Source organism: Dromaius novaehollandiae, chromosome 2 (assembly GCF_036370855.1).
Source record: "Dromaius novaehollandiae isolate bDroNov1 chromosome 2, bDroNov1.hap1, whole genome shotgun sequence".
Lineage (NCBI taxonomy): Eukaryota > Metazoa > Chordata > Aves > Casuariiformes > Dromaiidae > Dromaius > Dromaius novaehollandiae.
The window spans coordinates 150,993,348-151,004,431 of NC_088099.1; the positions used below are offsets into that span (position 1 = coordinate 150,993,348).

The 11,084-nt window shown below is 39.2% G+C and overlaps 2 protein-coding genes across 5 annotated transcripts in view; one reads left to right on the forward strand and one right to left on the reverse strand.

Annotated features, from left to right (window-relative positions):
- NUDCD1 (NudC domain containing 1) overlaps positions 1 to 6,167 on the reverse strand; it is a 52,937-nt gene extending 46,770 nt beyond the window's left edge. For both annotated transcript variants that reach the window (XM_026099767.2, XM_026099766.2), the window contains exon 1: positions 5,931 to 6,167. In XM_026099767.2, the coding sequence (XP_025955552.1) occupies positions 5,931 to 6,048 (118 nt within the window). In that variant the 5' untranslated portion in view covers positions 6,049 to 6,167. The remainder of the gene's footprint in view (positions 1 to 5,930) is intronic.
- A 171-nt stretch (positions 6,168 to 6,338) lies between these two features.
- On the forward strand, positions 6,339 to 10,442 carry ENY2 (ENY2 transcription and export complex 2 subunit). 3 transcript variants are annotated; one of them, XM_064507807.1, is made up of 5 exons: positions 6,339 to 6,411; positions 6,769 to 6,861; positions 7,521 to 7,591; positions 9,005 to 9,079; positions 10,048 to 10,442. In XM_064507807.1, exons 2-5 carry the CDS (start codon positions 6,794 to 6,796, stop codon positions 10,122 to 10,124), a joined length of 291 nt encoding a protein of 96 aa, XP_064363877.1. In that variant the 5' UTR covers positions 6,339 to 6,411; positions 6,769 to 6,793; the 3' UTR covers positions 10,125 to 10,442. The 3 variants fall into 3 exon arrangements, with proteins under 3 accessions (XP_064363877.1, XP_064363876.1, XP_025955622.1); XM_064507806.1 differs by having other exon boundaries at positions 6,352 to 6,421; XM_026099837.2 differs by lacking the exon at positions 6,339 to 6,411 and adding an exon at positions 6,419 to 6,504.
- Positions 10,443 to 11,084: the final 642 nt, after the last annotated feature.

Here is an 11,084-nt window from a genome sequence, read left to right on the forward strand (position 1 = left end):
ATCATTGGAGAAACTATTCAATCCTTGATTAACTGAAACATATTCTATGGTCAAACAAAATCTGCGTACAAATGTCATCTGCTATCACATAAAAAGTGCTAAGATAGTTTATAGGAGATTCTATGCTAGGAGTAATTTCATCCCTTTCTTTCTATAGTCTACAATGTTCAAGTTTTCTTCATGGCCCTTGGAAAGATAAGGAGAAAACCAACTGAGCTGAGTGCAAAAAGGAAGGAAAAGAAGAGAGAATCAACTAAGAATTTAAAAAAGCAAATCTGGAGAAAGATAAGTTAATATTAAAGGAATGCAAGAAATAAAAGGAAATATAAAAAGAAAGGAAGAGGAAAGTATACACACACACACACTTATCCTTTTTTTTTTTTTTTTTTTTAAAGGAGCAACTGGATCTAGGACAGATTAATTTACTATCTCCAATTCACTGGGTTCAAATAGCAAGCAGCAATTTATAATAGCTATTCAGAAGAACAAAATGCTCTCTCTTTCAAGTTTCTGATAAACAAACCTGCATTATCCAAACCCAGGAACACTGATTCGTGTTCTGCCACACCAGGAAAGACAACAAATACGAGAATGTATAATTTAACTCTCAGCTTTAAATGTTATTTCCCAGCAACCCCAATAAGGTGTGACTGATATAAATATATATATATAAATAAAAATAAAATATAAGAAGTTTATGCCACTTTGCTAGAATTATATCTGTGAAAAAATAATTTAACTCAAAACATTCCGAAGATACTGAAAACAAAATTTCCACTAGCTCCAACTTTATTTAAACCCAAAAATCATTAAATACAAAAAAAATACATGACTAGCAACAGAAGCAGTAAGATTTCTCTAGACTAACTGGATTTTTTTTCTAATTATTACTCTGTAGCGCAAAAAAAAACCCTCTTCTGAATAAACAGCACTAACAAGGGACTTATTCCATAAATGAATACTGAAGTCTCTCATCTGTCATCAAATATTGTAAAACAGAACAGCAAAAAGAAAGGAAAAAAAAAAGGTGCATGGGTAGTGGAAGCCATAGTTTTTTAAGGTATTGAATTCAGCAAAATGACTTTAAAATACTGGAAAATACGTAAAATAATTATACTGACACGTTATTTTGGGACATCAAATGTTATATGCTTGTATGTTATCCTTTGTCTTGCAGTGCCACCCAGTGGAAGTGATTTAGTATTTCATATACCCTTATCTACTACCGGAAGAGATTATATTAATTTATTTCGTTGTGTCAGTGGTCAGCATGCAGAGATTCTTTCGATCTGGCACAAATTATTTTTCTTATAATATTAAGAAATATGTTTTTACTGTTAACAGTGGCAGCACCTTATTGTTGCTGTTGAGTAAAAATACAAGGCTTATTCAATCTGCTTCAGTAGAGATGTCAATAAACAGTTTATTTTTGTTTTTAGCCTAACATATATAGCTTACTGAAAACAAGCATCAGCTAGCAAATACCATGGAATGAAGTATGTTTGCTGGTCAAATTGCCTACATGCAGATGTGAAATGTAAACAGGATCTATCACACACACTAAACTAAACACAAACTAAGCAACTTCCAAAAACTAGCAAGTCATTTGTTAGACAGTATTAGTACAGTAAGACCTTGATTTACAAGCTAGAGCCAGCTGCAAGAACCATTTTCATTGACAAGAGCTACAAGGCAAAAGTCACTTCTATATTATTTTATTTATCAAGAAATTAAAGTACAACATAAGAACACATATACATGTACCTGAGATCTAAATCTAGATTTACAACCTATGGCTGTAAACGTCCAAAACAAAAAAGCCACGGCTCACATTTGCCTAGGGTTTCACAACCATTATTTTAAGAAGGCTACTACAACAGGAAATTTTTATAAAAGTCTGAAACAGATCAGTGTTTTCAGATCCATAAGACACAAACGTATTTTTTTTTTTTTTTGCTCTGGCATTACTAATGGGCCACATTTTTCACTTAAGTACTGAATTACTAGAGGAATTAAAAACATCTCATGTTCTAATCAGAACAGATTGAAAGTATGGCTATCATTTATTAACATCATTTTTCAAGTAAAGCACACAAAAAAAAAGTATATGATCAAAGCAACATATTCCCCGCATGCCTGTGGCAAATCATGTGCGAGTTAACATTTGGTACACTTTTCAGACGTTATTAGTTCTAAAAGCTATGGCCTGCATTATGGTACATAGACAATGGTTCTGCCAAAGAGACAAGGTGAAGAGGGAAGGGGAGTGGAAATCCCACATTCAAATAAATTCTAAACATCTGGAGAAAAAAGAAATCAGATTTCATCTGATAAGTGGAAGCTTAGATCAGGGTTTTCGTAATACATTCCTTTAGAAATATCATCCATCTTCAACATGCTCCTTGTTGGAGACAAGGATCTGCCTTACAATTGCAGCTTTGGGCTGTGCTGAGATCGGGTGGGGCAGAAGAGATGATAGCAAGTAAGGCTCCCTCACCTCCTTCCACAGGTTGAGAGATTTTTGAGAAAGGAATCCCCTCAAAATTTGAATGCAAAGGAAGCATTTGAATAACAGTTAGGGAAATAAACTAAGAAAAATAAGGAGAAAAGTGAAAAAAAATCTAAGATGAAGAGTTCAGAATTAAAGGCATAATAGTGCAGAGTCATTACTACTTAAAAAAAAAAAAATACCAGTATGAGAGATGAGAAAAAAAGATGACTGAAAGGTTAGATGGTCTAGGGCAGAACAGGTAGCAAATAAGGAAGATATTAAAGAAGAACATCTTAATCAGAGGAGCTAAAACGGGCCATATAATACAAGGATTCACCACTCTTCTCCATCACTGCCACATATCTAAGAAAACCACTAGAAATGTCCCGCCTCTACTGCTGATCCAAAAAAGAGGCTTTCATTTTCTTTCTGCTTCTGACCACATCAAATTTATGGCAACCACTGTTCAAACAGTTAAAGGCAGAGCTGGACGTTAAGTTTTATATGATGGCGAGAAATGAAGGTCACTGTGGTCACAAGAATATGACAATCAATACAAGTTGTCCAACTATATCAAATACTGCTGTCCACCTGCTCAAATACTAGAATTTTCTATTTCACATCAATTCTTTTCCTCATTTGATTTTATAGCTAGCAGTGAAACTCAAAAATGGCTAAAAATAATGTATATAAAGCACTTTGTGGTTCTAAATCACCTTATTTACAAATGAAAATATTGACATACAGAAGATTAATGCTTTATTCTAATACTTAAGACACAAATTCATAGTAACACTGTGCATGTACTATAGCAGAAGTAACTCAGTTCCAGTTAAGAGCAAGTACCCCTCTGTATTTATTGTCAAGTATTCTGGATGTTGTAAAAACTACATGTTTATCTCACTGCCTTGAAATTTGGGATGCCACACAGACAGAACTCCAAATCCCAGGTCATTCGAGACAAATGCCCCCAAAGCAGTTTCCTGGAAAAACAAACAAACAAACCAACCCACAAAATTCAACAACTGCTTAACGTTAATCTTCCAGATTCTATTACCACATCTTTCTGCATATGTGTGAATAAAATCATAGATTAGTCATGCTGATGGTGTTCCTTATCCTTTGACTTTCTCTTCAGCTATTACATTTTATTCACTACCACTATAAGGAAATAAAATCAAGTTCTATGCTCAAAGAGCAATGTTAATTTAATAATCCCCAAATACTAAATTCTTGTGTGTGTGTTTCTGAAACTTTAAATCTGGTCACAGATGTGCTGGAAACTAGAAGTCCTTGTCCTTCTCATACAGTATTAATTTCTTCTCCTTCACAGTGATTTGAAAAAGCCATCACCTACAGGCCATGGTCTCTATGGTTCAACCCATATTTCTGACCACAATATAAGCCAAGATATAGAAGGATGCCTTAAATCTAACTCAAATGTAAACCACCGTCTCCAGGAAATGCAAAGTTCTGGTACAGGCTACCTCTGCACTGTGAGGAAGCTGTCTGGAAGTAAACAGAAGAAAACCAAAATGGATAGTGAGCTGGTTGTATGGCCTAAGGACAGGCTGAAATAAGGATAGATAAAACACCTAGAGGAACCAGATACAGGTTTGGTTCACAGTTTGGGTTACAAATAAAAAAGAAGTGGGGTTAGACTATCCAGTGGCCTGATATCCAGATACACACGTGCACAGAGCAGACTAAATGATTTGATACTAACGATATAGCAGGATAGGCAAATAAGTTGGACTGAAAATGAGTCAGGATGTTGCAGGGAGTGGAGAGGGAAAGGAAGAGAAGTGCACACACTGATCTTCTCTCACATAAGTTACTGTAACTATTAGATAAAATACCTGCCAAGAACCATCTAGATTCACCTGTCCATTAGCAATGCCATCATTTAAGTATTTTAATGGAAATGTGCTATTCTTATCTAGTTAGAATAGGTATGCAGTACACCATCCAAGAACCACATAGCTCATTTGACCTTTACACAGGCAGAACATCAAATACAAACAACAAACAGGCAGAAAGACAAAACTACATGATAGTTAAAGAGGGCAACTTAAATCCTGCAGAAAACATTTTAACCGTTTAAAAAAAAGAATACATTTTAGTAAGATAGCCCAAAATATCTTAAATATTAATTTAGCAAAACTCATGTCTCAAAACTAAGAGGCAAAACTAAGAAACTACACCTATCCTATGCTAATTGTTGCTATCTTTGCCACAGCTGTAGTATGCCCCTAACACAAACACATTTTTTTGAATTAACTTTTAAAAGGCAACACAGTTCAATAGTCTACACCAGCCTAACAGTAAAAATGCCAAACTACACAATCAAAAAATGTCATTCTTGCTAAATGTTGCAGCCCTATAATTGGCACATACATAATATCACCTAACAAATACACTCATTCACTCCTCATTCAAACACAGTTCACATCCAGCTTCCATCTTACTGCTGACAGTTCACCAGAGCAAACATACTTTTCTGTTTCACTATTAACATGATGTACTCAATGCTAACATTAAAAATGCCTAAAAGGTAATTCAGAAGAAAGGCATATCACTCAGTAAATATATAGATCAGGCAAAGGTCAGCCCACCAAAGTTGTGCTATATTACAGTCACAGCTTTAAAAACAAAGGAAATAAAATTATTCACCTTAGAACGCACCTGAATTCAACAAGTCAACAGAGCCAAAATGCTGAGAGATTTCAGGGGGAACAACTAAGGCTGTAAGCACACCTACCCAAACACTACTTCATGTTCATGTTCTTCTCAATGAACCGAGAGCCCAGCGACTTGACCTGCTCAGGGACCAGTACCTGGAACGCTGCTAACAGCTAGCTGGAAAAGCAGAGCACGGAACGAGTAGCCAGAAGTGTCACCTCTGAACCAAGAGTGCAATAAAGAAGAAAAGTGGCTGGTCTACTAAAGTTTATACGAGAGATCAGTTTCATACATATTTCTCTAACTCATGCCTACTCACTTCAAGCCTATTTCTAAGACCACCTTTTCAAAGGAGATCAGCTGGCCACGGGGCCTCACCACCTGCACACAAGCCAATACCGGATTCCTCCCACAGGTTTCCTGATCCATTCAGACACTAAATCCAAGCCGAGCAGGACAGGCAGCTGGAAGTCAGGGGTCTGATACGTGGCAGAGACCTTGGTCCACCAGGAAGCCAGCCGGCGAGGCTGGGGGACCACGGAAAACAGTGCAGCCAGCCCTAACAAGGAAACCACCGTAACAAGCAGCACCTACGGGCGCCCCAGGCCGCCCACGGGGCAAGGCGCGCGGCCTCCCCCGCAGCGGGGCTGGGCCGAGCCGCACCGCCCCCCCCAGGGTACGCAGGGCCGCGGGCCGAGGCTCACCACGGCCTCCCGCCGCCGGCCCAGCCCGCGGCCTCCTCCGCGCCGCGCCTCACCCGCGTCGAGCCCCAGCTGGTAGCAGGCCAGCGGCTCCAGGGACAGCTTGTAGCCCTCGAACTTGGGGTCCAGGAGGAGGCGCTTCGCCCTCAGGGAGCAGTGCGCGGCGCCCTCCATCCCCGGCGCGGCAGCGGCGCCACGAAAGCGCACACAGGCGGCAGCACCTCCCCTCCCCGCCACGCGCCCTGTAGCGCGGAGAGCGGCCGCGCGGAGAGCGGCCGCAGGGCACCACGGGGAGGGTAGTTCCGGACGCCGAAAGGCCTGCCGGACGCCGCGGGGCATGCTGGGAGTTGTAGTTCGGGGCCAAGCACTGTCGCTAGCGCTGCGGAGAGGGGCACGTGGGCAGAGAGGTTCGCACTCAGCCGCAGGCGCCCTCTGGGGGCGGGGGCGCGCAGCATGCTGGGAGTTGTAGTTGCCGAGCTGGCCGCCGGGGTCTGGGCCTCGGACTCCATTTCCCGGCGCCGCCGGCGCGCTGAGGAGGTGGAGCGTGGTGGGCTGCGCTGGGCTGCGTGTGGGGGGGGGGGGGGGTGGCGCCGTCTTCCGCGGGTGGTGGGCGGGAGGCAGTGCTGGGAGGTGAGACTCGCCGTCCCGGGGGGCAGCCGCCGCTGCCCGCGCTGGGGGGCGGCGGGGAGGAGAGGGGGCTGCGGCGGGCCCGGGCCCGGGCCCGGGCCTGGGCCTGGCAGGGAGGGGCGGTGTCGCCGGCAGCCCGGGGCGGGGGAGGCGTTTCCGCGGCCCCGGTTCTCGGCTCGGCCCTGCCCCGGCCAAGGGCCGCTTGGCTTCAGGCGGTGAAGCCCGGGCTTTACTGATATTGTTGAAACTTGCTCTTGCTTTGTGTAGATCTGTGAAAACCTAGACTCGCAAAATGAATAAAGATGCCCAGATGAGAGCAACCATTAACCAAAAGCTGATAGAAACAGGAGAGCGAGAACGGTGAGTGCGTTTCCTGCACTATCCCTGTAAGATGCTTTAAATGTTATTGAATGTGAATGACGTCTGGAAGTAAAGCGTAACTAAATTTAACTCCAAATTCTTATTTAATTCTAAATCGTGTTATATAGATGGATATTTCTCTTATTTTTAGTATGTTACTCCAGAATACATGTTCCCCTGTTCCTCACCCAACGTGAGATAAAGTGTGGCTGGGCAGACAGACCTGTGGTTAAAGATATATGTAGTACAGAACTCTTCTTTGGTGGGGTGAGCTTTATTTATTTTGAAGACCTGATTGCAAGTGAAATGTTCTGACTTTAAAAGCCTGCACACATTTGGCAGCAGACTTGACTCAGGGAGCTGAAGTGTTTATATCCTTATGTTTCTATCTTTTTTCTGTGACTGTAGTAGCAAAACTGCCTGAAGAAGTACTGTGAATCAGCTTCTGAGCCAAGACCTCTTTATTGTCCAACATGGTAAAATTAACTGAAATTGGTAGGATCAATTCAGGGTAGGATTCACGTGCTGTTCAGCCGTTTCTGCTGCTCCTCTTGTCAGTCACATGAGCAGTAATTGTAGACTTAATTTCCCTACTGATGCATATTTAAGTTAGGAATGTTTGCTTCTGCTAGCAAGAATTCAACTTTTTGTCTTAACAGCCTTAAAGAGTTGCTGAGAGCCAAGTTAATTGAATGTGGCTGGAAGGATCAGTTGAAGGCACATTGCAAAGGTAATGGTAGCCAACAAACTAATGTCCTTTTTAATCAACTAAGGTTCTAGCCAAATGTCCTAGATAAAAGCTTCAACTGCCTAACAGTCAATCTTTACAAGACTTAGGCAAGAGGAAAGTGTCCATGGCAATTGACAATTTATGTAAGAAAATTGTAATGTAAGAAAAATCTTGCTATCTTCTATTGGTCTTGAAATTTTCAAATTTCTTCTCTGATCTGAAACTCATTAGGTTTCTGAGAAAAGTATTAGTATTGGTTCCCTAGGTATTAATGCTCATACAGGTTTTTGTTTTGGGGACTTCCTAATCACAGGAGAATAAAAACAAGAAAAAGGAAATTGAGAGAAAATGGACTGTGGTAAACAACTTACAAACACAGAACTGCATCATTTGCATATAGGAGTGAGAAAGAAAAGTGCTTTTGAATACATTTCATGAAAATAGGATAATCTACCCAGATAAGAGAAAACAACCTGAAGTCTTTCATGTCGAATTAACTGTTTATCGTTACTACAACAGACAGATCCAACAGAAGGGACAGTTATTTGCTTTGGTATTTCCGCCTAGATCCTCTTGCAATTGCGGATTAGAGCCAATAACTAAGCAGTACATGATGAGCTTTTACAGGAAGTTGAACCAGGAAAAAACAGTGTTCAAACAATACATGTGATGTCAGTTGGTAAACCAGATTTTGGTGTCTTGGGGACTAAGATTCTTCAGACCTTTTACCTATTGACATAAAGTTAAAACATTCATGTTTAAAGAACACATTCTAGAACTATGCTGCTGAATTCAAGACTTTTTTCAGCATTGACTTCTGCATTTTCAGTAGTCTTCAAGTTTTATAAGTAGAGAATTTCTTTGAACAAATGCTAGAATGTATTAATCACACAGTATTTATCATAGTTTTTATATTTTGTGATAGGTTTTTACCTGTCTCAGATTTACTTTTTCTTTGCTGAAATGTGGATAGAAATGTTGTTTAAACCAATTAGGAAGATAAGTATTTACAGCTCTTTTGTGCTGTCCTTTGTTGGATGTTAAATTGAAGTCTTGTATACACAACTTTGAGGAAGACAGATGCAATTGGAACGATTTGTTTGGAGATGTGAGCAGACCAACCTGCAAACTACTACAACACTTCCAGTAATACGCAAGTTTGGTAATATTCAGATAAACTTACACTTTGTAACATGAGATTTTTAAAATATGACCTGGTTGAGATGCGTCAGTAGGGATAGGTTCACATTCTTAAACCTATAGTAGGAAATGGAAACTAAATCCATTGTAATATAAAGTCACTAGTCTTCTCTGACCTACGCGTGCAGGCTTTGTATCTTAATCATTGGCACAAGTTTTGTCTTATAATGAATAAACTAAAAGTCTTCAAATGTCTGTGCTGGCCTTCTTTAGATGTGATTAAAGAAAAAGGATTAGAGCATGTTACTGTTGACGATTTGGTGGCAGAAATCACTCCCAAAGGCAGAGGTAAGAAAATTAAATGGAAAAGTGACTGTGATCATGCATGAACAAATATACCTATCTATATTTCAAGGTTAGTTTCAAAGCAGCACTGTGAACTAGCTTATGTTGTATGTGAAGGAAAAGTGTTAATAGCTTGATATTAACTGGAAACAAAATGTTTAAATTTGTATTGTGTAACAACCATTCTTTTTGCACTGACCCTTGTGTATAAAATACTTTTCAAGGTTACTTTTTGTAGTCATGTGAGCCTATCTTCATATTTATAATTACTATGTACTACTAAATATTACTATTAAGTCCCAGGAAAATTTCTGTCACTGAAGTAACATTGCCTTAGGTATGTAGCAGAAATTTTCTAAAATTCCAATTGTTTCGTAGAAAAAAACCTGAACTAACAGGGTACTAGCATAATGGATAGTGGGAAAAGCAAAGGACAGAACATGCGCGCACACACACACACGCACGGAATTCTTTATACATACAGTTCTACTTGGAGTGTCTAAGAAGCTTTGCTGATTGTGGGAGAAACTTCATTATCTCTTAAATAAAAATAGACCTTCAGAATAACTTGTTGAAGATTCTTATTCTGAGGTCATGGCTGAAAGTCTTTTGCTTTTAAATATGTGAAGAAAAAGGTACCCAGGATAATCAAACTAATTTCTGGTGATTTGTTTCCTGTTGAATAAGCCTTTCCCCTAAATGTTCAAATCTCTTGATTATGGCCAGGTAAAAACCTGCTTTTTTTCACAACAATAGAACCCAATAGACTTCAATTTTAGCCTCTTTTAAATAAGAAAAAAATAGATATGTGTTATATTTAAAAAAAAAAAAAATCAAGTAGCTTTGGTTACCTCAGGTATTAACAGAATTGCAAGAACAAATTCAAATATAAGTAGCTGTTGCAAAAAGTTGATTTTTGGCTATCATCTTTTCTATTTTGTCTTTTTTACTTACTTTCTTATTTGTTTCAGCCTTGGTACCGGACAGTGTAAAGAAAGAACTCCTACAAAGAATAAGAACCTTCCTTGCCCAGCATGCCAGTCTTTAACTTTGACATTGTCTTGGATACAGTGTTTCTGTATTATGTCAGTCATGTCAGGATTGGAATGCACTTTCCATACTGAAGGATTGAAGTATTTTTTCTTTCTTTTTTTCTTTTCTTTTTCTTTTTGTATGATGAGTTGAAATTTCATTGCACTGCATCAGTTTCTTAAATTTGGTGTTATTTTAATAAAAAAAATCTTTTGTGGACTTGTGATTTTAAGGTTCCTCTCTCCTGTTGCTTCATGAGTATGTTGTTATATTAGAACACCTATTTCACTTTTTTCAATTTTCAATAAACCGTAATTTTGTACAATTTTTTTAACCAGTTAGTCTGATGAGTGCTTATTTAGGTTTTCCAAAAACTTCAATAAACATGTGTTAAGCAGAAATGCTGGGGAGAGATGAAGTTGTGAAAAATGGGATATGATGTGCCACTGAGCATATCCCATTTAATTTCCAAAGTAGCTAGACAGCATGAAGACTTTAAAGACTACGTTAAGTTGTTGGTGGTATTTGTCTTGATATTTTAGTGCTAGAAAGTGAGTAGTTCAATGTCTCAGATTTGTCTTTTAAATATTTATTCAGTAATTCATAGGAGGTTGGTTTCATTAAACAAAAGAATGTTCTCCATCTTCCATCAATAATGCTCTCTTCTCCTTTTCCTCTTTAGTTAAAGAGAATCACTGTTCTGATCCATGACACCTGTTTTCTGGCTTTGCCCATATTACTAATAACTAAAAAAGACATGGTTGTCTGAGCCCTTTGGAAATTTAAGTGCTACTCAATAATATGGCAACGTAAGTCTCTGAGACTGATAAATCTGAATTCTCATAGCTGGAACTGTAACATCAGCTCAGTCTATAAATAACTGCAAGAATAAACTTGAGTCAATTCATTTTTCATAGTAGCTGAGTCACACAATAGTATCTAATTGCTCATTGAGCTTCTGCTTCTCCTATGCTTG

Coding starts and splice junctions, on each gene's coding strand:
- ENY2 (XM_064507807.1), top strand. CDS start 6,794: ATGAATAAAGATGCCCAGATGAGAGCAACCATTAACCAAAAGCTGATA. Junction 6,862..7,520: donor GAAACAGGAGAGCGAGAACG/GTGAGTGCGTTT, acceptor TTGTCTTAACAG/CCTTAAAGAGTTGCTGAGAG. Junction 9,080..10,047: donor AATCACTCCCAAAGGCAGAG/GTAAGAAAATTA, acceptor TATTTGTTTCAG/CCTTGGTACCGGACAGTGTA.